At 43.0% G+C, this 27,154-nt stretch overlaps 1 protein-coding gene across 14 annotated transcripts in view; it reads left to right on the forward strand.

Annotated features, from left to right (window-relative positions):
• LARP4B (La ribonucleoprotein 4B) overlaps positions 1-27,154 on the forward strand; it is a 505,004-nt gene that overhangs the window by 185,309 nt on the left and 292,541 nt on the right. For all 14 annotated transcript variants that reach the window (XM_033931563.1, XM_033931553.1, XM_033931560.1 and 11 more), the window contains one exon: positions 14,717-14,968. In XM_033931563.1, coding sequence (XP_033787454.1) covers positions 14,717-14,968 — 252 coding nt within the window. The remainder of the gene's footprint in view (positions 1-14,716; positions 14,969-27,154) is intronic.

A 27,154-nucleotide genomic window follows, 5' to 3' on the forward strand; every position in this document is an offset into this window, starting at 1 on the left:
CATACTTTCACCTCTCATTACTGTCTGGATGCCTTTTCCAGGCGCGACGGCCGGTTCGGTCAGTCGGTTTTGCGTAATCTGTTTTCCTAATTTGCCAACTCTCCCACCATCCCTTTCTTGTTAGCTTGGAGGTCACCCACATGTCAAGAATATGCTACCTGCTTGTCCTGGGATAAAGCAGTTACTTACCGTAACAGGTGTTAACCAGGGACAGCAGGCAGATATTCTCGCAACCCCCCACCTCCCCGGGTTGGCTTCTTTGCTAGCTATCTGAACTGAAGACTATGTTGAGGAGACGCGCCCTCTAGCTGAGCGGGAATGCACACACATGCGCTGTGCAGTGCTAGCATACTTGATATCTTCAATCAAGTTTGCATGAAAAGCTGTCCGCGTCGGGGCTCCATGGATGACGTCATCCACATGTCGAGAATATCTGCCTGCTGTCCCTGGATAACACCTGTTACGTAAGTAACTGTGCTTTATTTTCTATGGGAATTTCAGGGATGACCAGTGAGTCTCACATCGATAGTGAGCAAACTAATGGAAACCCTAATCAAACACCAATTGGATAGAATCATGGACGAGGAGAAACTACGGGATCCCCGCCAACATGGATTTACTAAGGGGAGATCCTGCCAATCCAACCTGATCAGCTTCTTTGACTGGGTGACGAGGAAGCTGGATGCTGGTGAGTCCCTGGACATCGTCTACCTGGATTTCAGCAAAGCATTTGATAGCGTACCACACCGCAGGTTGCTAAGCAAGATGAGTTCTTTAGGTTTGGGCGACACATTGAGAAATTGGGTTGGGAACTGACTTGGAGGTAGGCTTCAGAGGGTAGTGGTGAATGGCACCCCCTCCAAAATGTCAGAGGTGATAAGTGGAGTGCCACAGGGCTCCGTCCTGGGCCCGATCTTGTTCAACATCTACATAAGAGACTTGACAGAAGGGCTCCGAGGAAGAATAACATTATTCGCCGATGATGCCAAGCTAAGCAATGTAGTGAACAAGAGCACAACAGACAATAATTCAATGGCAGATGATATGATGCATGACCTTCTTCTACTGGAGCACTGGTCTAGGTCCTGGCAACTCAGTTTCAATGCCAAAAAATGCAAAGTCATGCACCTGGGAAGCCGAAATCCATGCAAGATTTACACCCTAAATGGCGAGATCTTGACAAAAACTGAAGCAGAAAGAGACTTAAGGGTGATTGTCAGGGAAGACATGAAGTCTGCAAATCAAGTTGAGCAAGCTTCATCCAAAGCAAGGCAAATCATAGGTTGCATACGCAGCAGTTTCATCAGCCGTAAACCTGAAGTCATTATGCCGCTGTATAGATCCATGGTGAGACCGCACCTGGAGTACTGTGTGCAATTTTGGAAGCCACACCGCAAGGATGTGCTGAGACTGGAATCGGTCCAGAGAATGGCCACCAGGATGGTCTCGGGACTCAAGGAGCTCCCATACGAGGAGCGGTTAGGGAAGTTGCAGCTCTACTCACTCGAGGAACGTAGAGAGAGGGGAAATATGATCGAGACATTCAAGTACCTCACAGGTCGCATCGAGGTGGAAGAGGATATCTTCTTTTTCAAGGGTCCCGCGGCAACAAGGGGGCATCAGTGGAAAATCAGGGGCGGGAAACTGCACGGTGACACTAGGAAGTTCTTCGTCACCGAAAGGGTGGTTGATCGCTGGAATAGTCTTCCACTTCAGGTTATTGAGGCCAGAAGCGTGCCAGATTTTAAGGCCAAGTGGGACAAACATGTGGGATCTATCCGCAAAGATAGATAGGGAGGGTCATTGGAGTGGGCAGACTTGATGGGCCGTGGCCCTTATCTGCCGTCTATTTCTATGTTTTTATGTTTCAATGACTTGTAAAACGATTTTAAAATCATTTTTCAGTTTCTGAGGGTATGGTTCAGGTCCCCCACCACCTCAGACCTCAAATCACTATCTTTTATTTTCATTTTTTGTTTTGGTTATTTTGGTGTGAATGTGTGACAGTGGCCATCTTGAATTTTAAAATTGATCTTTTTCTAACTTTTATTTCTGTCTAAAAAACCTTTGATTTGACTGACAATAATTTGCGATGGACTCCCTGGCCCTTAATCTGTTGAATGTGGACATTGATTGCAGGATCAGCGATTATGTACCGCGTTTCGTAGCATGCTTAGGGAGGAGGTGGGAACTTTGGGCTTCCATCTCCTCCAAGTACTCTTGAGCAGGGGAACCGGCCTGGGTCCATGCCTACTGAAGAAAATCATGCGCAGAGGCTGTAGTCTGGCGTAAAATGCCTTCGTTCCGAGTGTGAGGATTCTTGGCATGATGCATGTACCTCAACAGAGCCCTGCCATCATTGCGGAGTGGGCCTTTTCACCAGATTTTATTCGGCTCCCCTGAACAGCATATCCTCAGATCCCGCTTGTTTGACACAGCCGGCGAGTACATCGGGGCTTTTTCGGTCTATTGCATCGGGAGCTCTCTTGTCTGGCTATGCCAGACCTCGATTGCAGTAGTTGCCATGCAGATTTTATGATTCTTTTGTCACCTGCCACTGTATTTAATTTGGATCCAGCTGATGTCTTTGCTGAGATTGGTCTCCTTGGCTGCCCTGAGCGTCTGGATTTGGGTGCTGACCCTTCTTCGCATTTTAAGCAGGCTTTTGTCCACCTCTTTACGGATGATGTTTTACCATTTTCCTTTCTCTGGAAAAGATTTTTTTCTACATTAATATCTTTCAAGTATTTGAATGTCTGAATCATATCTCCCCTGTCCCTTCTTTTCTCTAAGGTATACATATTCAGGGCTTCCAGTCTCTCCTCATACGTCTTTTGACGCAAACCTTCTATCATTTTCGTCACCCTCCTCTGGACCTTCGCCAGATACGGTCTCCAAAACTGAACACAATACTCTCAAGTGGGGCCTCACCAACACCTTTCTTCTGCTGGTTACAGCCCAGCATCCTTCTGGCAGCAGCCACTGCCTTGTCGCACTGTTTTTTTGCCTTTAGATATTTTAGACACTATTACTCCAAGGTCCCTCTCCCCGTCCGTGCATATCAGCTTCTCCCCTCTCTCCGATTATTAATCCCCAAATGCGTTACTCTGCATTTCTTTGCATTGAATTTTAATTTGCCAGATTTAGACCATTCCTCTAACTTTTGTAGATCCTTTTTCATGTTTTCCACTCCCTCCTCGGTGTCTACTCTGTTACAAATCTTGGTATCATCTGCAAAAAGGCAAAATTTTCCTTCTAACCCTTCAGCAATGTCACTCACAAACATATTGAACAGGATCGAGCCCAGCACCGAACCCTGAGAGACTCCACTATTCACCTTTCCTTCCTCCAAGGGACTTCCATTAACCACCACCCTCTGGCATCTGTCTGTCAACCAGTTTCTAATCCAGTTCTCCACTTTGGGTTCTAACTTCAGCCCTTCAAGTTTGTTCAAGAGCCTCCTATGAGGAACCGTATCAAAGGCTTTGCTGAAATCTAAGTAAATTACATGTAGCATATGTCCTCCAATCCAGTTCTCTGGTCACCCAATCAAAAAATTCAATTAGGTTCGTTTTACACGATTTACCTTTAGTAAAGCCATATTGCCTCGGATCCTGTAACCCATTAGATTCTAGGAAGTTCACTATTGTTTCTTTCAGCAACACTTCCATTATTTTTCCAACAACCTTACTGGTCTGTAGTTTCCTGTTTTATCCCTGTGACCACTTTTGAGAATAGGGAACACATCTGCTCTTCTCCAGTCCCCAGGAACCACTCCCATCTCCAGAGATTTGTTAAACAAGTCTTTAATAGGACCCGCCAGAACTTCTCTGAGCTCCCTCAGTATTCTGGAATGGATCCATTCCCATCGCTTTGTCCACCTTCAGTTTTTCAAGTTGTTCATAACACTTTCCTTCATGAACGGCGCAGAATCTACTCCATTTTCTTGTGTAACTTTGCCCGACAATCTCGGTCCTTCTCCAGGTTTTTTTTCCATGAACACAGAGCAGAAGTATTTGTTTAGCACATTTGCTTTTTCCTCATCACTCTCCACATATCGGTTCCCAGCATCTTTTAGTTTAGCAATTCCATTTTTCATCTTCCTCCTTTACTGATATATCTGAAAACATTTTTGTCTCCCTTTTTGATATTTTTAGCCATTTGCTCTTCCGCCAGGTGTATCTCCCTCTTGGCTTCTTTCAGTTTCAACCAGTAGTCCTTTCTGTACTCTTCTTCTTGTTTTTTTTTTTAAATGTTTCAGGAACGCCAACTCTTTTGCCTTTATTTTCTCTGCCACTAGTTTAGAGAACCATGTCGGTTTCCTTTTTCTCTTGTTTTTATTTATTTTCTTAACATAAAGTTCCTTAGCCAATTTTATAGCTTCTTTCAGCTTAGAGCACTGTTTTTCCACTTCTCTTATGTCCTCCCACCCTAACAGCTCTTTCTTCAGGTACTCTCCCATTTTATTAAAGTTTGTACGTTTGAAATCTAGAACTTTTAGTATCGTGTGGCCACCCTCCTCTTTAGCCATTATATCAAACCAAACCGTTTGATGATCGCTACTTCCCAGGTGAACACCCACTCATACATTAGATATACTGTACTCTCTCCATTTGTGAGGACCAGATCCAATATCGCTTTTTCCCTCGTGGGTTCCGTCACCATTTGTCTGAGCAGTGCCTCTTGAAAGGCATCCACAATCTCCATACTTCTTTCTGATTCCACAGACGGAACTTTCCAGTCCGCATCTGGCAGGTTGAAATCTCCCAACAGCAGCACTTCTTACTTTCCAAACTTTTGGATATCCACAATCAGATCTTTATCAACTTGCTGCGATTGAGTCAGAGGTCTCTAGACTTCACCCACGTAGATAGAAGTTCCATCTTCTCTTTTCAGAGCGATCCATATTGCTTCTTCCTCTCTCCAAGTTCCTTGCATTTCAGTCGCTTGGATATCAATAGAGAGCTACTCCTCCACCTTTTTGACCATTTTTGTCCTTCCTAAAAAGATTATATCCCGAGTGGATCCGAGTGGTCGGGTGATTCGTCTTCAAAGGCTACCTTAAGCTAGTTACCTTTAAGAGGCAACTTCTGTTTGGCAAGGGTCTGGATGACCGCATGGTGAGAGTGCAGGACTGAAAGCCCAAATCCTTGCCAGATAACAAGCCCCAATCCTTCTGGTGGTCAGGTCACACTAGCTTTCGTCCCTTCAGATGGTCCCGTCAGTACTTTGGCGGCTCATCTAGGCAGCGATCTTCCCGGTCAGCAAAGCAGAGGTTTGATTGTTCGCTGCGCCAGCTGTCAATGGGGAGCCATCCAGTGATCTCTATGAAGCAATTTTGACACCAGGCCTCTTGCTGCTACTCTGCGGATTGGGGGACGGCACTATGCCTTCCAAGCAGAATAGTAGGCCATTACCTCGGATTGTTGGGTCTTAGAGGTTCTTCAAGACGGCTACTGAGCAGACAGGTTTGCTCATAGATGGGTAAAGTGTACATGAATGAAGTATTATTTTTATTTATTTCCATAACATCCATCAAAAGATTATTTTTGCATCATCAGTGGGATTTTTTACAGGCGCCAAATGCTGGCATTTCTGGCAAAGAATCCCCACACGATAATTTGTTCCTCACCAATATATATTTTCTGTCCAGTCTGGCATCACTACTTGTCAGCCAGTCACCTAATAGAGGCTGTCTTTAAGTTTGAACAAAGAAATTCTTTTTTGACATCAAAATAAAAGTTTCAAAAATCATATTTTTGTTTACCTTAACTTTCTAAATTTGCATAAACCCATTATTACATATCCAATACTCTTTTTGTCATTCTCAAAAAGGTGAAATCAAACAGCTTGTCTGTGTTAGTCAGCCTGCATTTCTCTTCAGCATCTGCTGATAAATTTGTGTCCCTGTCAGCAGAAGAAGAGGGAGGAGGCTTACTCCCCCTTCCTCCTATGCTGGAGGACAACCCAGCTGACCCTTCCTGTTCTGAGTCTCTCAAAGACTGGTACAGTGTTTCTGTCTCTATTTCCAGATGTTGCCTCTTAGGCTCCCTTTTAGTTTCTTATATCATATATAAAACATTTGAAATTAAATACAAATTATTTTCTCACATATCATTTATACCACTTATCGCACACATAATCACTCATGGGATCCCACACACACATTCCAACACACATATTGCATTTATAAGATACATATAACTATCTATATTCAAAAATATGAAACCCTATATCTTCCACAAGCCAGACTGAGAGGTCTGGTATTAATTAGAGCCACAAGGCTCAAGGTGGGAAACGCAGAAAGAAGAAAGACAGAAAACAAGATGGAGTTCTTAATGCCTGTATGTATGTATTATATATATCATACCTGATTTCCTCTATGATTCTGCCCCATCTAACACCTCACACAAATAGTGAATTCCCCTTGTCCTATGCTTTATATCGGTTTCCTGGTCTTTTGTTTATTATCCTGACTTTTTCAAAGTTTTAAATGTGTTTGCATGTTTATAAGACCCTCTGATCAAGACTAGGAAGGTCTCTGTCACGCCCTGCTAACGCTTCTGCGCCGTGTGCACCTCAAGTTCAGATTTCATCACCTCCTGGCAGATTATTCTCTGGAATTCCCCACAGGGAGGCCAGAAAAGCAGCCTGAGTGGAAACCACTCTCCACAGGCAGCTGGATATTGCGGCCATAGAGCCCATCCTGGACCACAACTTCAGCTCCAGCAGATACTCGATATACTTTATCATGCCAAAGAGATGCTCTGACGACTAGAAATTGATCCTCATCCTCAAGCAGTCAACGCGGCATGGAGAGTGTCTCATTTCCGGATGGAGACCATGTGTTCGTTGATCGCCCCAGTTGCACCGGAAGAATTCTTGGCTTCCCTGCATCTGACAGAGGCATATCTCCACATTCCCATCTTTCTAGAACACAGGATGTACCTGAGATTCCACGTTCTGCAGCAGCACTATCAGTTTGTGGCGCTGCATTTCGGGTTGGCAACAGCGCCCAGGACCTTTACCAAGGTAATGGTGTTGGTGGCAGCTCATCTGTGCTCCTTAGGAGTCCTATTGTACCCGTATCTGGATGGATGACTGATCAGAGCTTTGTCAGATTCCAAGGGGAATCGGGCTGTTCGCCAAGTTGTTAAAGTTGCTTCTGTACCTGAACTGGTGATCAATTTCAGGAAGAGTCACCTCTTGCTGATGCAGGACTTGGAAGTTAGAACAAGGTGTTTCTGCCCGAGTTGCTTTAGGAGAAGTTGTGCTAGTTAATCATGGGCTTTCTGAACACTCTGATGGCCTGATGGCCTGGCAGTATTTTCAAGTCCTGAGGACGAGGGCAGAATTAATTCATTGAGGGCCCCCTGCCCTGCCCCCATTTATTTACCCTTCTTTTTTACTTCTTTATTTCTACTTGATTTCTCTATTTCTTTTCTTTTAAAATTCAAAACAACAAAGTGCCAGTGTACAGTTTTTCTTCTATGCAATCTCCAAACATCTCTGAACAAATCCCCCCTTCCTTCCTAAAGGAAAAGATCTTCAGCTGGTAGGGCTTTGGGAAGCCCACCAATTTATATTTTGCATTTGGGTAGGAGGCATGGGGCATGGCAGGAAAAAAATTTAGTGCCTGCCATTTTATTGGACTAATACATTTCTCAGTTAGCTTTCAGAGGTTAAAGCCTCTTTCTTCAGGTCAGTAAACTATACTGCTGTTACAGTATCCCTGTCATGACCTGACCTAGGAATGGACAGTGTTCTCCCTAGCGTGTTTCAGTCGGGCGCACCGCCCAGCTACTTTAAGTGAGCGCCCAGCTGTCATTTTGCAGCTGCAGATACCGGACCGGTTCCGGGATCTGACATCAGATTCGCGACTCGGCGGTGGTTCGCGCATGAATTGTCAAGTGCCTGCTTCTTCCGGTTTGCCTGCACCCCGTACTTGAAGGTGAACAGACCTTTCCTGCCTGAACCAGATCTTCAGCAGCACTTAATTCAGCACGCAAACGTTGGATAATGCCTGTTCTTCCGCACATGCTCAGATTAGGTCTAACTGAGCATGAGCAGAAGAACCAGCATTAGCGACCAAAGCAAACCTGCTGAATTAAGTGCTACAGCGCTGCTACAAGGATTTTCCGTGAAACACGCCACTGCTCACGGTGGAGTACGGGCGGAGAAGGGATAATTTGCATAGCGCTCCAAGGGATTGTATTTTGATTGGTCCAACGCCTTGGCGCGCTATGCAAATTACCCCTTCCCCGCTCCTACTCCTTCACCTTGAGCAGGGAAGGGTAATTTGCATAGTGTTTTTAACATCGACCTATTAAAGCATTTTCGCCCACGCGCCAAAGGTCCGCCCCTTCAACATTGGAACTTCTGTTTCCCGCTGTGCTGAGGGACGAGGCAGAAAGTTTTGGGCGGGTTAGGTTGATGGTTCTAACTTCCCTCTGTGCTTTCAGCAGGGTATTTTTGGAGAGAAAAAAGTTGTAAGCTCTTTCGAGCAGAGACTATTTTCTTACTTTTAACTCTATGCAGCCTGCGTTGTCTGGTAGACCTATAGAAAAATTTAATAGCAGTAGGTCCTCCAGAAAGGGGGGAAAAAAGTCCAGGGCCAAACTTGGCTGTGCTTTTCCCTCTTTGTGACTCTGTGCAACGCTGCTGCATCTGAGAACACTATAGAAATATTTAATAGTAGTAGGTCCACCAGAAAGGGAAAAAAAAAAAAAGAGTCCAGGGCCAGACTTGGCTGTGCTTTTCCCTCCTTGTGACTCTGTGCAACGCTGCTGCATCTGAGAACGCTATAGAAATATTTAATAGCAGTAGGTCCTCCAGAAAGGGGGGGGAAAAGAGTCCAGGGCCAGACTTGGCTGTGCTTTTCCCTCTTTGATCACATTAGTACTCTTTGTGACGCTGTGCAGCGCTCCGTACATCTGAGAGCGCTATAGAAATATTTAATAGCAGTAGGTCCTCTAGAAAGGGGGGGGGAAAGAGTCCAGGGCCAGACTTGGCTGTGCTTTTCCCTCTTTGATCACATTAGTACTCTTTGTGACGCTGTGCAGCGCTGCGTACATCTGAGAGCGCTATAGAAATATTTAATAGCAGTAGGTCCTCCAGAAAGGGGAAAAAAAGAGTCTAGGGCTAGACTTGGCTGTGCTTTTCCCTCTTTGATCACATTAGTAGTCTTTGTGACTCTGTGCAGCGCTGCATACATCTGAGAGCGCTATAGAAATATTTAATAGCAGTAGGTCCTCCAGAAAGGGGGGAAAAAAAGACTAGGGCCAGACTTTCCCTCTTCTTTCATCATAGAGTGTTTGGGGCAGGTTAAGCCCAGAAGAGCAAAACATAAAAATCCTTGTAGCACTCACTGGTTCCTGTTAAAGTGACACATCTGCCATTCCTTTTTTTGTTCATATCTTGCCCTGCCGTAGTGTAAGTGTGCACTAAATATCCAATAGGCTTCCACATTAACACTTAAAAGTCTTATTCATAGGTACTTTTCATTTTACCAACATGAGTAAAAAAAAAGTGTTCAGAAAACAACACTGCTCAGTTATTTCAGAAAGGAGACACTACAAACCAATGAAGGTGCAGCGTCAACTGCTGATGTGGCAATTTCAGACAAAGACATTGCAGAGGCTGGTCCATCAGGGGAAATCTTTTCAGCACACTCTCTGCCAATTGATAAATCTAAGCACCGCTTATCCGGCATAAAAAAACAATGGTTTAAAGATTTTGATTGGCTAATGGTCAAAGAAAATGGTATGTGGTGCTCATTGTGCATGAAATATTCAAACAAACACCTCCCAAGGAGGGAGTTACCTTGGGTAAATGAGCCATGCACAAGAATTCGAAAAGAAAGCTTGCTGGACCATGAAAAAAGTAAAACACACATTGAGTCTTCTTCTGACCTTTTAGGAAAGCGTGTACTAGAGCAAACTGGAATCGGTCAAATTGAAAGATCTGTATCTATGTTAAATAACTTACAGAGAGATGCCTTTGTGGGAGCTTTAAGATCCATGTATTGGTTGGCAAAAAATGAGTTACCACATACAACGTTGTTTGAAAAGTTGTTGGAACACTGTAAAGAAATGGGTTGTTACTTTTTACAACATCTCAATGTTGGTAAAAATGCACATTACACCTCAGAAAGAATAATGCAAGACTGCTGGATGTCTTAGCATCAGAAATAAAGTCTAACATACTGAAAAATATGCACGCTGAAAATTTTTTCAGTATTCTGTGTGATGAAACTACAGACATCTCAGTTGTAAAACAATTAATTATTTACATTAAATATGTTTGCCAGGTCACTAAACAGGTCAAAATTAGTTTTGTATCAACCCGCAATATGAGTGATGGCAAAGCAGAGACTATAACCAACACACTTGAGTGAGACTATGGACATACTAGGCTTGAAAACTGCTAATCTGGTTGGACTAGGGTCAGATAGAGCAGCTGTTATGATTGGGAAACAGAAAGGTGTGGCAAAACTGCTTAAAGATAAAACATCTGGACTCTTGGTCAACTGCCACTGTGTAAACCATCGATTGGCCCTTGCAAGTGTCCAAGCAGCAGCTGCCATACCTTATTTAACAAAACTGAATGACATCTTAAGGCAGCTATTCTATTTCTTCCAAAATTCTTCAGTTAGGATGGCTGGTTTAACAGAAATGCAAAATATTCTGAACATTCCCCAGATTAAGCTGAAAATGGCCAGTGACACTAGATGGCTGTCTCATGCCTCTGCAGTACAGTCACTACGACAGTGCATGAGGAGTGTCATAGCTGCGCTGGAAAGAGAGGCCACTGAACGAAATGACATCACAGCTGAAGGATTAAGCAGATCTATTAAAACGTACAATTTTGTTTCCTCTCTGATGATGCTTTCAGATGTATTACCTTTGTTGTCCAACTTATCTAAGGCTTGGCAAAGGCAAGATGTCAATCTTACCGAAATTGAGCCAATTTTGCTCACCATAGAATTGTCCATCATGCAGTTGAAAGACACTCCTGGGAGATATTTTCAAAGCCTTCATCTTTGTCTGGCAGAAGAATGGTCAGATCTCCGCATTGTCTATACAGAGTGATGTAATGGCATTCAAAATTGCAATATATGATAAATACCTAGAGACAGTTGTCAAACACCTAGATGCAAGATCCCTGTCATGCCAATTATTTTCAGCTTTTCAAGCGTTTTCAATGCAGAAACTCACGATTCAAGTGAGTCTGCTGAAATTCTTTTTGCTCATTACTCCAAAAACGGTAGCCCTCCAATTTTAAAATATGAAAGTAGCAGGCAAGAATGGACAGTTGCATCAAAAATGATCAGAAGTCAATCATACAAAGACTTCAGTCCAAAACAAATTTTACTATAAATGGCAACGACATCAGAGCTCAAAGAGTCATTTCCAAATTTAGCCAAACTAGCTCATATTGGGCTAGTGATCCCACTGAGCACAGCTGAATGTGAAAGGGGGTTTTCTGCCCTTAAAAGGATCAAGTCATGTTTGAGAAATCGCATGAATCAAAGCACGCTAAATAATCTCATGCTGATCTCCTTGGAGGGCCCAGATCCTGAGGACTTTGATTATGGGAAAGCTGCAGACAACTGGGCCTCTAGGAAAAAAAGAAGAATAAATATTTAACTGAAGACACCTTCTGCATATGCAAGTTGGCTTTGAAGGTAAAATTTTGTCCTTACATGATAATTTTCTTTCCTTTAGTCATAGCAGATGAATCCAGAGACTAGTGGGATGTATCAAAGCAGTCCAAAAAGTAGGGAGGGAAATAAAGAAGCGAATGGGAAATCCCTCACCCCCAAATCTTGCCCTGTAGCATGCGTCCAAGGAAATTCTACATTCCAGAGAGTATGTTACCCACGATCATACAGAGGCTACCCTCCCTAGCCTATGTGAACAGGAGCCATCCTTGCCTGAGAGCACCATGCTGTGGAAAACACAGCTACATCCCAGAATAGAATGAGTGCAAAGCAGCCTCCCATCATAACCGACAGGCCCCAAATATCCTCCTGTGGAATGGAACCATCATGCCTGGCAATGGTCCTTAGCTGATGTCAAAACTCATGAGCCTCTGTCTAAATTCTTTCTTACTATTCAGTCCTCAATTTCCCTCTTTTATTGTGTCTACCTACAGCTTGCCCCTCTTTCCCTCACCCCTTCTAGTATCTTAACTCTATCCTCGTCCCCCAATCCAGCATGTGCCTTTTTTCTTTCTCCTCCCCACTTCCTTCCAGCATCTGTTCCCCTCTCTCATCCCCCCTTCAATTTAATGTCTGTCCCCCCTCCCCCATACTTCCATTCAGCATCTGTTCCCCGTCTCTCATCACCCCCACTTCCATTCAGTGTCTGTCCATCTAAACCTAAAGTACCACTCAACCTCTTCCTATTATCAGGCCATCTCCCTTACTTTCACGGATGCTTTCTAAAAGTGAAATTCTCTCTGACTGGGAAGCCATTGTCACAAATTGCATGAACGCGGCTCACCTGATGCTTGTTCCTCTGTTGCAACTTCTGGTTTCTGCAAGATTGCATCAGAGGAGAAGCACTGTGGCAGCCGCATGCGTGCAGCTAATGAGGATCCCTTTGAAAGAGAGCTTGGAAAAGTGCCACGAAGGTGAGGGGAAGGGGAAGAGATGCCCGGACAGCTGCCCTGTTTGCCTTCCCCTAACGCTAGTGGGCCCCCCCCTGATGTTTTTGGGCCCGAAGCACATGCCTACCTTTTAATCTAGCCCTGCTGGGAACCATGTGGCGACAATCAGTGTGGTTTCATGGGTCAGGGCGAATTTGTGCCCATTGCATGATGCTCTGATTTCACACTTGAGTCCGCAGATGGATCCTTTGCATTCCCCATTAGCTTGGACGTCGGTAGCGTGGAGCAGTCTAGCAGTCCTCTTTCTCTGTCCAAGGGTCTCCCCTCTGGATTACCGAGTGGGTGATCTTAATGACGGATGCCAGTCTCAAGGGATGGGGTGCTGTGTGCATGCCCACTTCAGTTGTGTACCTCTTACCAAATTATAAGAATGCTTAAATCAAGAATACAGGTTAATATGTGATGTGTAATATTTGATGTATTTAGGAAAGAAGTAAAAACAGTATTGTTTGAGCGTGCTTTTGACAGCAGTCATTTTTGAACATAAGAATTGCCGCTGCTAGGTCAGACCAGTGGTCTATCTTGCCCAGCAGTCCGCGGCAGCCCCCAGTAGTATGAGTAGGTGCAATTTTTGCTGTATTTTATTATTTGCACTTTTTCTGATACTTTTTGAGGATATGCTAAATGTTTGTACATAGATGTTGAAGGTTTTTATGTTTTTATATGATCTGTATTTTGTTGTATTTGCAGGGGTGCCCAAAAGATCGATCGCGAGGCAACGTGAGTCGATCGCGGAGCCCATCCTGGGCTCCATGATAGACTTGCTTTGCATTCACGTTCTACCTGCTTCCTGAGACCAGCCTTTCAGACCTGACGTCAATTCTAACATCGGAGAGGAAGTTTGGCCCAGAACTTTCTCTCCGATGTTAGAATTGACGTCGGTTCTGAGAGGCTGGTCTCAGCGCTTCTGCGTCCTCTTTATGGTGTGGAAGCAGGGAGAACTCAGAGCGCGGCGGTGGTCTGTTCCCCTATGGCGGCGGTGGTAGCTTGGAGGAGGGCAGGGAGAAAGAAGGAAAGGGGGGGACAAAGAAAGAAAGAAGGGGCATGGAGAGAGAAAAACAGACAGAAAGGGGGCAGGGAGCAAGAAAGACAGACAGAAAAGGGGGCAGGGAGACAGAAAGACATACAGAAAGAAAGGGGCAGGAGGACAAAAAGAAAGGGGGCAAGGAGAGGGGAAGAAAAAGTTGAAGTAGGGAATGAGGTCTGGAGGAGAGGAAGCATACAGGAGGCTGAAAGAAAGGAAGAAATATTGGATGCTCAGTCAGAAGAATAAAGTGCAACCAGAGACTCATGAAATCACCAGACAGCAAAGGTAGGAAAAATGATTTTATTTTCAATTTAGTGACCAAAATGTGTCCGTTTTGAGAATTTATATCTGCTGTCTATATTTTGCACTTTGGCCCCCTTTTACTAAACCACAATAACGGTTTATAGCACAGGGAGCCTATGAGCATCGAGAGCAGCGCAGGGCATTCAGCGCAGCTCCCTGTGCTAAAAACTTTCATCGCGGTTTAATAAAAAGGGAGGAGGTATATTTGTCTATTTTTGTATAGTTGTTACTGAGGTGACATTGCATAAAGTCATCTGCCTTGACCTCTTTGAAAACCCCGGAATATAAATGATAATTAACATTTTCTCTGCGTACAGTGTGCTTTGTGGGTTTTGTTTTGTTTTTTTAATGTTATTGTTGGTAGATCATTTCGACTTGGTCATTTTAAAAGTAGCTCGCAAACCCAAAAAGTGTGGGCACCCCTGTTGTATTGAATGTTTGTTTTATTTATTGATTTTGTATGTTCTTTTGTTCCTCGCCTAGATTTGTAGGTAGGCGGGTTATAAATAATTTTAAATAAATAAATTTGTTGCTTGTATCAATAGTAAACAGTATAATAAACATCAATAGTAAGCTGTATACTAAACTTGCTTGCAAAGAATAATTTATTCTTGATAAAAATATGATTTATTAGATCACAAATAAATCTATTTTGTCAGATTGCTCTGCAAGATAGCTTTGTGTGAATAACAACAGCTTTCCCTTTATTTTCAGGAATCCTGGTAAATCGCATCTACGACATACAATACCAAACACAGATAGAGGACCTGGACTTTTGGAGAGTCCCACAATATTTAATTTTTCTACTGATCGTCTAATAAATGGTGTCAGAGGCCCACAAACACGGCATCCAGGACAGAACAGAACACGAATGCAAAATACTTCATCCTTTGTGAAAAGGGATATTGCAACTGGGCGAATGGAACAGAATAATCTTGAGTTGTCTTCTAGCCTCGGAAGAGGGCGGTGAGTTTAAATTAAATTTATGGTAGCGAAAGGTGAGATTGAAAAAGTTCTGTAGAAAATGAAGGGAGAGTGGCTAAGTAAGAAAGTACTACTGAAGGAAGGGCAATGAGGAATCTGAAAATTTAGGATGGACCATACTGCTTTATTGGACCCAGTATGTTAGTTAAATATTTGATATATTAACTTCTCAGCAGTTGCTTCAAATTCTAGTCTTCAAATGCCTCACAAATTCTATTATGCATGCCAGCACTACCAGCTGGGGTACTTAGAATGATAGCCCTATTCTCAAACCTGACTGCTATCTCCATTTTGAATATTTCCCTAGAGCAGTGTTTTTCAACCGCTGTTCCGCGGCACACTAGTGTGCCGCGAGATGTTGCCTAGTGTGCCGTACGGTGCAGACACTGATTAGGCCTCAGGCCGGGTCCCGCACGCGCTCCCATGAGACTCCCCCGGTCCCCGCTGCTGTTCAGTTTCGATCTTCTGCTCTGACGCAACCGGAAACAGGAAGTTGCAGCAGAGCAGAAGATTGAACACTGAGCAGCCGCGCGTGCGCGGCTCTTTGGGAAAGCGTGCATGTCGCCGAAAAACAAAACCTACAAACTAAGGTGAGGCGAAGGGAGAGAGCTGGCTAAACAGTAAGATTGATTGGGCAGGCGAGTGGTGGCTGCGGGGACCGTGCGATCGCTCGTGTTCCCGGCTCAAATTGGAAGGAGGGAGTGAAAGGGAAAAGGATTCTGGGCCAAGGGGATGAAGACGGAAAGAAAAACCCACAGCAGGAAAGAAAGGGAAGGACAGGCAGGTGAGCCAGATGCTAGAAGCAGGGGGGGGGGAAGAAAGAGGGAAAAAAGCTAGATGGGGTTGAAAAGAAGAGACACACTGGTATGGAAGAGGAAGATAGGGGAAATCTGGACACAGGAAGGTAACAGAAAGAGGGGAAATTATGTGCATGGGGCATAGGGACAGAGACATAAAGGGGACATGCCATGGGGATGGTATATGGACACAGGGGGGGGGCAATGACAGATACATAGGGGAGATATTAGAAATGGAGAAAATAGGAGCACAGAAGCGAGATGGTTTGTGGGGATGGGACAGGGACCGAGCTTGCAGGCTCCAGTGGCTTGCACAAATTACATTGTAACGTGCCATGAAAATAAGAGGGAGGAAGGTAGATAGATAAGCCACGTGAGAGGAGCTGAAGGGCAGTAGAAAGGAACAGATGGTAAAGGAGGGAGGGAAGGGTGGTGGTGGAAAGGAATAGGACAGACATTGAAGGAGGGTGGAGAGGAACAGACCCCGAAGGGAAATGTGGAAGACAGAGTGGGAAGAAGACAGATGCCAGACTATGGGGGAGCGGAGGGAAGAAGATGGGTGCTAGGCCAATTGGGGGGGGGGGTGAAGGGAGAGGCACAGTAACAGCAAATGGAAGACGTAGAGAGAAGACACACAGTGGATGGAAGGAATTGAATGAGAAGATGTGGAAAGCAGAAACCAGACAACAAAGGTAGAAAAAAAAATTCTATTTATTTATTTATTTTTTGCTTTAGGATAAAATAGTATATTAGTTGTGTTGATAAAAATTTATAAACAAAGCCCTGCCAGCTGAACATCTCTTTCTCTAGTTCAGCAGCAGGAACTTTGATTTATAAGAAAGGAATAAGCTAAATATTACAGTACTAAGGCTTATATGGATGCAGCGGGGACGGTGACGGGGCGGTGAATGGGATGGCAGTGGCGGTGACGGGGCGGTGAAAGGGATGGCGGTGACGGGGCGGTGAAGGGAACGGCTGTTGACGAAGAGCTACGTGTGTGTCTTTCTTCGATTCCAGCCAGAATATCAGCTTTGTGTTCAGCCAAACAGGCCCAGGTTTCGCACTGAATAAAGTATTTTATAATTTTTCACTATTCTGTTTACTTAATATTTCATAATAAAGTAATTATAAAGTACTTTCTTTGTGTTTATTTGATTCCTATTCAAGAGAATTACTTTATATATAGTCAATATAGGCACAGAGTTAAATTTTTTAACATTTTCTAATGGTGGTGTGCCTCGTGATTTTTTTCATGAAACAAGTGTGCCTTTGCCCAAAAAAGGTTGAAAAACACTGCCCTAGAGAGACACTATATAGGAGGTTATGATCCTTAGATTTTGGGGGAGTATATATTGTTTAGATTTCTGTTTAATGTGTGTCTTTTGGCACCTTCTAAGCTGACCAGAAATAGCGGTTTATTCTTCGTGATCTTTGTGTTTGATTCCCTTTGACATTAGAGCTGTACAAGTAATGAAAAACATTGTTTGGCTGAATACTGAAAACAAATAATGGGAATTGAGCTTTTACTTTTTTTTTTTTTTTTAATTCTTTATTCATTTTATAATTCACAACAAGTGTACAGTAAATATCAAACAATTAGAATACAATATCACTTGAAAATCTACCATATCATACAACAAAAAGATATAACCCCCACCCCCTCCCACTTCCATATACAACAAAAAAATTCCACATGAATATAATATCTTATCATTCATATATATTATTAATAGAAATCCAACCCCCCCACCCGATCCACATGTAAGAATTAAAAATTGGGAAAAGTGCAAATTATTCATTATAATAATTTAAAAATGGCCCCGACACATCCTTAAATTTATTATAGTAACCTTTTTGAACTTTGATTGGTTAGAGCTTTTACATTTAATAAATGAAGCAATATGAAATCAGAGATCTTGTTTATTTCAGTAGGATTTAGCACAGTAGAGTCCCAGATTATTCGTTGTATTTAAATTACTGTTCTGTCAAATACGAATAATATATTTGGGGCCGAATGGAATACAAATATTTGGCATTGCCCTGTCTGACTTGGGATTCTGAAGAATATGAAAATGGGGTCGGCCTCTTTTCTTTACGTTGCTTAGAAACCTCCACTTTGTACTACTTATAATAAAACCCTAGAAAATTACAATACACTTCTCCCTCCGTATTCGCTGTGATAGGGGATTAACAGACCCGCAAATACAGAAAAACCGCAAATAACTTTTTCACATGTTATTCACTGTTTTCTACTAAAAACCATTGTGAATATGGTGAATAACTGTTAATAACATGGTAGGAGACCTGGCCTATTCCTGAAGGAGAGGCAAAGCATGGTGAAGGAAGTACTGGAAATCAGCGATTTTTCTATGCAAGCTGACGTAATTTGGGGGGAGGAGCCAGCAAGCTAAAAACCGTGAATAATCAAAACCGCGATTGCTGAAACCGCGAATACGGAGGAAGAAGTGTACTCTAGATAATGTTGCCCAAACAGTATGCTTTTGTTACTCTAGTGTACTTTCAGAACTGATCAGGTACTTCACTGGAAAAATTTGCTACAGCCTGATGCACAGGTCTAGGCCAGCTCTTCGCATCTCGTAGTAATGAGAAATCGGCAACTGAATAGGCTTTGAAAGTATTTTGATCAGAATCTGCAGGTGGGGGAGGAGAAAATGATTTATGTCCATTCAGTAAACCTGAACCATTCTTAGTAGATATAATCAGTGAGGTAAAAAACCTTCTCTACATCTAAGAAAATAGCCAGTGGTGGTTCCTAGTTATGAACAAAAGAATATAAATTATTGAATCTATTAGAAAATGTAGTTTGGCAGATAACTCTTTGGTCAGAGTCTTACATCCAGCATTTAACAAAAAATATGATCTCTTGCAGGCTTAGGAATTAATGTAATTTGCACATTTATGGGGTATTGAGAGAATGATTAACTGTATATAAATATTGATAGTTTTGTAATTCTATAAGACTTTCATTTAAATTGTTGATATAATTCAATTATATAGCCATCTGGGCTAGGAGCCTTTATTTTAAGAGATAGATAATGGCCTGGCCTATTTGGTGTCTCTTTCAGTAATAGGAGTAATTAACATTTCCTTCTCAGAGTAATTAATGATGTGGATTAGCAGTCAGAATCTCATATGTCTCATTTCATTTACGGTAGATTGAAGTTAAATTGGTCAGGACCTCATCATTAGGAGACTGAACAGGAATATTGATCCTTAATAGCAGTGATTGTTTTTTGTTTCTTTAAATATTAAGTCCAACAGGTACTCCTCAGACAAAGGGCCTGCTGTGTCTATTGACCTCAAGAGCTACTTATGCTCTTAAGAGCAATAATTGTTTCAACATGCTGTTAGTAATGGTAACAATGGTTTCTCAAGCTGAGAAAAGGCATTCTCCAGATTTCTTTTCTTAATTTTCTATTTTCAAGTCCTCTGCAATGATTTATCCACATTCCTATGTTGTATTACTTCTCTGTTGGATAAGAGTCAAGAGTGAGGGCATATGAATTCCATGGATAGTTACTTTTCCTCTCTAAGCAGTGCCAGTGTTAATACCCATCAACCACCAAAATCAAATGCAGGGGTGATCACATGCTTTTTGACATGATGACTCAATCAAGTCTGACACCTAAAAAAAGGCCATATAAGCTTAATAGTATAACATCAGCTGAATTCTTTTTTTTTTTTTTAATGCTGATTGTACACTGCTGTGATCCTATCATCATCCAGTGTGAGCACTCTTCCCTCCTACCGCTAAGAAATAGGCCAATTTGAAAACTTGCCATCTTATTCTTCTATATTTCTATATTTATTTATTTATTCGTTCATTTCATTTTCTATAGCACAGGTGTCAAAGTCGGTCCTCGAGGGCCAGAATCCAGTCGGGTTTTCAGGATTTCCCCAATGAATCTGCATGAGATCTATTTGCATGCACTGCTTTCAATGCATATTCATTGGGGAAATCCAGAAAACCCGACTGGATTCCGGCCCTCGAGGAGGGACTTTGACACCCCTGTTCTATAGCATCCATCAGGCTTTCAATCATACAGAAAAAGGTGGTTTCAACTAGAAACCACCACTCAAATCAAAACCCTAGAGTACAAGCATTGGAGCTTTACCCATAGAGACAGATCCCAGGTTGACACATTATCCCATGGTGTCTGTGCTTGGTGAACCTCTGGGATTCTTAGGATCCTGACATTCTCCATTTTCAGTTGTATAACTTTTAAATCGGCATGTATTCTCCAGAAGTTACAACGGTAGGAGGGGCTCGGCGGCAAGAAGGTTCCCAGAGCAGCGCTGCATACAGGAAGATTCTAAGAGACTAATAGGCCCACCCCAGGAGGTATGAAGGGGCCAACCCAGGAGAGTCACAGGTTTGCTGTTTTTTGTGTTGTTTTTTTTTTTGCCACTGGCGATCAGGGAGCCAGAGAGAGAGTATGAGGGATGTTGGACCCACAATAGGGAGGGAGGGGGCTGCTGCTGCACCCATGAATTTGGGGAGGAGTTTGCCTGGGCTGCTGGACCAACAGAAGGGAAGGGAGACAGTTGCTAGGGGACACCTAGCTTAGCCTCCGCGTGTGCGGGTCGCCAGACTAGATGGACCTAAGGTCTGATCCGGTGAAGGCATTTCTTATGTTCTTATGGACCTGGACCTGGTCTGGGGGGGGAGAAGGGAAACAGGTGCTGGGCCCATGTGGGGAGTGGAGCTGGAAGAAAGGGAGAGGTGCCAGACCCACACCTGGGTGCTGGAGGGAAGGTATAGAGATGTTGGACCCATGGGAAGGGGGTTAGAGGGAAGGGAGAGAGGTGCAGGACCTGCAGGGAGGAGGAGAGAGAAGGAAAGGGAAGAGTGAGTGAAATATTAACATAACGGAGGGAGGGAGGAAAAAGTGAGAGACACATTGGTCTAAGGGAGTAAGAGAGGGGAGAAACTGGGAGATATACAGAAAGAGGGAAGTTGGTGGGTGTGGATGGGAGCATAGGAAAAGGGGAATGCTGCATGGGGGTGGTATATGGACATGGGGGAAGGTAATGCAAGGTATGGGAGGATATATGGACCCAGAAGAGATGGCTAGACATGGGGGGAAATATGAATGCAGAAGGAAGATACTAGACAGGGGATATAGAGGAGTGATACTGTACACGGGGGGGGGGATCATAGAATGGAGAGATGATAAAGGCAGGGAGATGGGCACATGGGAAATACTAGTAAGGGACATATAGGAGACATAGAAAAGGGAGAAGCTGAACATGGGGAACAATACATACACAAAGATAGAAGATGGATGGTAAGCATGGAGAAATAAGAAATGTCAAATGGTCAGGAGACCCTGACAGGTGAGTTAAGAGAAGACAAAAGAAAACAGAGACCAGCGCTTAAGACCAACATGACTTGAAGAATAAAATGATGAGACAATAAAAGGTAGAAAAAAAATTTTATTTTATATTTTGTGATTAGAATATATCAGATTTGAAATATGTTATCTTGCTAGAGCTGGTGTTAGACATAACTGGGGACTGCAAAGCCCAGGCTGTGTTTCTTTAGCTTCTAGCTGGCTTAGGTTCTCTCTCTAACCAGAGGGCAGTTGCACTCACCTAACACTATTCCTGCCATGTGTGATTTACAAAAAATCAGGACAATGAGGGTATATAATGCTGTGGTTCTTCATTTACCCACTATTTTAGATTTTGAATTGGATGAATGTGTTTGTAAGTGGTTTGACTCTTTGAATAAAGCTTTAGATTATCATATTAGAGACTGTGGAAGTTATATGCCATTTTGTAATGAGGAATAAATGATATCTTCTAGGATTATTCTTGTTATGTTGCCAGATGCGCCAAAGGCAAAAAAATCAGTCACAAGAATTAAGTTCGCAAATGTAAATCTGTGACTAGATTTTATTATTATTTGAAACTGATAATATTCCATAACAGCACCTTAAAATTAATTTCTACTCCTTGTTCATTAGCTCAGGGTGTTCATCTTTCTTCCTCCAGGTTTCTCTGAGTTTTTCCAAGTTTATTTAAAATTTGATATACCGCCCAATTGAAGAGCCTTCTGAGCTGTTTACGGTATCTAAAATAAAATGAGAAAAGAACTCCAAAGTACCATAAAAGGATAGTGAAAATGTTGAGTAATCCATGCAAAGGTATAGACCAGTGGTCTCAAACTCAAACCTTTTGCAAGGCCACATTTTGGATTTGTAGGTACTTGGAGGGCCTCAGAAAAAATAGTTAATGTCTTATTAAAGAAATGACAATTTAGCATGAGGTAAAACTCTTTATAGTTTATAAATCTTTCCTTTTAGCTAAGTCTTAATAATAATATTGTAATTTATACCTAAAGAAACATATGATCAAGAAACTGTTTCATTTTACTTTTGTGATTATGATAAACATACCGAGGGCCTTAAAATAGTACCTGGCAGGCCGCATGTGGCCCCCGGGCTGTGAGTTTGAGACCACTGGTATAGACAAACAGAATCAACATTCACAGTTTAAGCAATCCCAGAGAGCTAGAAAAAAATAACTCACACCGATCTTAACCACACCAGCCTCCCCCCCCTCCAGCCCTAACCTAAAATCCCTGGACCCCAGGAATTAATGCCTATCAACCAAATATATAACAATCATCCATAGGCCTCACAGAATAAAATGATTTTAGACAGCCCCATATTATGCCTATCTTGACATGCATGTATTAATTAGATAGAAGATGGAGAATCTATGCTTTCTTCGCTTCAGTTGGCTCTGATTGTTGTATTGCTTAAACCAGGGAAGGATCCTGTGCAGCCTTCTTACTGTCCTATTTTTCAATTAAATGCAGATGCAAATTTGATTGTGAAACCTTTGGCTAACTGTTTGGCCAAAGTCCTGCCTCTGTTAGTAGCAGAGTTCCATGTTGGCTTTGTGAAAGGATGAATAGCTGCAAGAAAACTAAGCAATAGAATGGGTAGAGAAGGGAAACTTGCCATCCCTTCTAGTGAGTTTTGACACAAAAAAGGCTTTTGATAAGGTGGTGTGGGACTTCCTCTTTAATATTTTGGAGTACTATAGTCTGGACAGTTTCTTTAACTGCACAATTTGGACGTTATACTTTCAACCTCGGGCAAAGCTGTTAGCCAATGGTATATTTTCACAGATTTTCTCTATTCAGATGGGAACTCGGTAGGGATGTCCATTGTTGTTACTGTTTGTCCTGACCCTAGATCTATTGATTTGAGAAATAATGGACAATCCTGAAATTAGGGGCATGCAGATTGGTGGTGTGATATGCCTGGGAATTTACTTCTATGTAGTTTAGGAAATTGTTGAAAACTTATTTTTTTTCTCCAAAGCATTTAATTGAGAAGAGTGGAGAATTTATGCTGCCAATACATTTTAGTCACTGTCCAGTGAGAAGGAAGAATATGTGTGTAAATAGATTTATGAATATGGAAGATTTTGGGTTTGCAGGAGTGTTTTTATGCATGTATGTTTAAATGATTATGAATGTGTCTTATTGTACACCGTCTAGGATTTTAGACGGGTAATAAATAGTTTTAAATAAATAAAATTTATTCAAAATATCCACTTTCGCCTCAGGCTTCTCTTTCCAACTTAATTAAAATAAATCCTTAGCAATGGCTACTGCAGAAGCAGTCATAGAAACATGATGGCAGATAAAGGCAAAATGGCCCATCTAGTCTGCCCATCCGCAGTAACCATTATCTCTTTCTCTCTCCGAGAGATCCCACGTGCCTATCCCAGGCCCTCTTGATTCAGACACAGTATCTGTTTCCACCACCTCTTCCGGGAGTCTGTATAGAATGGTATGAGGTGTTTCCTTTGTTTTGGGCGGATGAAGCGTTTCACTATTTGGGAATTCAGCTAATTAGTTCTACTAAAAGTTGTATGGGACCAATCTAGATTCTCTATTGACATACAACATGGAATGTTTTTCTAAATGGGCAGTTATACCAATATCTCTTCAAGACTTTAATCCCCTAATGGTTGTATGTGCTTCAGTTATTGCCCATTTGCTTATGAAAGGATATACAGCATTTCAATAAGCTAATTTACTCGTTTTATTTGGAATGGGAAAAAGCCCAAGGTTCAGCTTCAACATCTGTTTAGATCAGTGGTTCTCAACCCTGTCCTGGGGGACCCCCAGCCAGTCGGGTTTTCAAGATATCCCTAATGAATATGCATGAGAGAGATTTGCATATAATGGAAGTGACAGGTATGCAAATCTCTCTCATGCATATTCATTAGGGATATCTTGAAAACCCGACTGGCTGGGGGACCCCCAGGACAGGGTTGAGAACTACTGGTTTAGATCATGGTGGGAAGGAGGATTGGGTCTCCCAGATATTGGTAAATGTAATTTAGCATGTCTACTTTGCTACTTGGGAGATTAGTATTTACAGAGTCACGACTATATATTTCCAGAGTATGAAAAGCCATTTTTTTCATACTTGGTCCCTTTATTCATTATTAGAAGTCCTGATGAAGGATTTACCTTTGGGGGTAAAGGCTAGTATGCTTCTCAGATCTTTACATGCTGCATGAAGATAGTTTGTGGGCCTTTTTGTGAGGGGACCCACAGATCTCGGATCAGCTTTCTATTATTGGAAATCCCCATTTTCGGTCTGCATTGGGGCATCAACACCTTTCTTCTACTGGTTACACCTCTCTCTATACAGCCTAGCATCCTTCTGATAACAGCCACCACCTTGTCACACAGTTTCTTTGCCTTAGATCTTCAGTCATTATCACCCCAAGGTCCCTCTCCCCATCCATATCAGCCTTTCACCTCCTAGCATATACTGATCCTTCCAATTTCTAATCCCCAAGTGCATTACTCTGCACTTCTTTGCATTGAATTTTAGTTGCCAGATATTAGACCATTACTCTAACTTTTGCAGATCCTTTTTCATGTTTTCCACTCCCTCCTTGGTGTCTACTTTGTTACAAATCTTGATAACCACAAAAAGGAAAACTTTTCCTTCTAACCCTTTGACAATGTCGCTCACAAACATATTGCCCCAGCACCGATCCCTGAGGGATTCCACTACTCACCTTTCCCTCCTCCGAGCGAATTCCATTAACCACTACCTTCTGCTGTCTGTCCATCAACCAGTTTCTAATCCTGTTCACCACTTTGGGTCCTAACTTCAGCCCATCAAATTTCTTCAAGAGCCTTCTATGAGGAACCATGTCAAGGGCTTGGCTGAAATCTAAGTAAATTATATGTAGTATATGCCCTTGATCCAATTCTCTGGTCATCCAATCAAAAAATTCAATCAGATTTGTTTGGCATGATTTACCTTTAGTAAAACCATGTTGCCTCAGATCCTGTGGTCTCCAACTCTAACCCTAACCCTTTGCAGGGCCACATTTTGGATTTATCGGTACTTGGAGGGCCTCACAAAAAATAGTTAATGTCTTATTAAAGAAATGACAATTTAGCATGAGGTAAAACTCTTTATAGTTTATAAAGCTTTCCTTTTGGCTAAGTCTTAATAATAATATTGTCATTTATAGCTAAAGAGACATATGATCAAGAAACGGTTTTATTTTACTTTTGTGATTATGATAAACATACCAAGGGCCTCAAAATAGTACCTGGCGGGCCGCATGTGGCCCCCCCAGGCAGCGAGTTTGAGACCACTGCTGTAACCCATTTGATTCCAGGAATTTTACTATCCTTTCTTTCAGCAACACTTCCATTATTTTTCCATATACAGTCAAACCTCGGTTTGCGAGTAACCAAGTTTGCAAGTGTTTTGCAAGGCGAGCACCCCCCCCCCTCCGATAACCGGCATCGCTCCCCCCCCCCCCGCCTGAACAACTTAAACTTACCCCCCCTCCGTCTGGCACCGGCATGCAGCCCACAGGATGTGCCGGTGCCGTTAGAAGATCTTCCTGCTTCTGCCGGCCTTGGGAGAGGGAGAATTAGGAGTCCTTGAGCATGCGCAGATGCATGCTCAAGGCCGGCAGAAGCAGGAAGATCTTCTAGCGGCACCGGCATGTCCTTTGGGCTGCGTGCTGGTGCCAGACCAGGGGGGGGGGGAGTTTAAGTTGTTCGAGCGGGGGGTGCCGGTTCACGCGGGGGTGGGGGGTGCCGGTTTGTGCAGAGGGGGGGTCTTTGTGAGTGGGGGGGGGCGGGAACGTATCAAAGCGAGTTTCCATTATTTCCTATGGGGAAACTCGCTTTGATATACGAGTATTTTGGTTTACGAGCATGCTTCTGGAACGAATTATGCTCGTAAACCAAGGTTCCACTGTATTTTAATTTTTATATATGTTGGAGTCTTCAAGTATCCCAGGTAAGGGGGGTGTCATACATTTTTGGGGTATAATATTATTAAATAGTATTTTTATTATTAATATTATTTAATATTATTATTGCCATCATGGGCACTAGATGAAGCAAGTCATTCTTGCCCATGCAAGCTCAGAACATGCCAGGAACTACAGGCAGTCTTTGGATTATGAACATCAGACTTACGCTGGACTCATAATTACGAGGTCCTGCACCCCTCTCCCTCCCTCCATACTGTGTCCTAAGTTTGTGCCCCCCCCCCGCCTCCTGCTGGTGTGTACCTTTGCTCTGGCCAGCTCCCTCCTCCTGCTGCCTTCCAGCCGCACTTGTTTCTCTTCTCTTCACAAAGCTGTGGCTGACCCGGAAGCCTTCCCTGTGACATTGGAGGGAAGCTCCCTCCAACATCAAAATGAAGGCTTCCAGGTCAGCCATGGGCCACGTGTAAGAGCTGCTGCCTGCAGCTTTGTGAAGAAAAATAAGTGTAACTGGAAGGCAGCAGGAGTAGGGACCCGGCCAGAACAGGTAAACACCCATGGGAGGAAGGCACGAGCTTGGAACACAGAATGGGTGAAGGAAGGGGGACACGAAAGGGAGGAAGATGAGCGCATTGAGACACAATGGAAGGAAGTGCAAACTTCAGACAAAGGGTGGAAGGAAGGAGGGAGGGTGCATGAACTTGAGACACAGAATGGAGGGAGGGTGGGGAGCATAAACTTGGAACATAGAATGGAAGAATGTAGGAAGTGAGGGAAAGAGATGCTGAGGTCGGGAGGGAATAGAAAGGGAGAATTGTTGGGCATGAGTGTCTGAGTGAGCGGGAAACAGAGATGATGCAAGTGGGGAAATGAAGAAAGAGGAGAATTGTTGGGCATAGGGAGGGAGATAAAATTATTGGACATGGTGGTGGGAGAGGAGTTCAGGTAGTGATGCATGGGGAAGAGAGAGATGAGAGGGTGAAATGTTGGATGTGGTGGTGTAAAGGGAACAGTGGGATGGATGAAAGGGATGCAAGAGGGGCCTCGAGAAAGTGGGAAGAATATCAAG

This window comes from Geotrypetes seraphini, chromosome 2 (assembly GCF_902459505.1).
Source record: "Geotrypetes seraphini chromosome 2, aGeoSer1.1, whole genome shotgun sequence".
Lineage (NCBI taxonomy): Eukaryota > Metazoa > Chordata > Amphibia > Gymnophiona > Dermophiidae > Geotrypetes > Geotrypetes seraphini.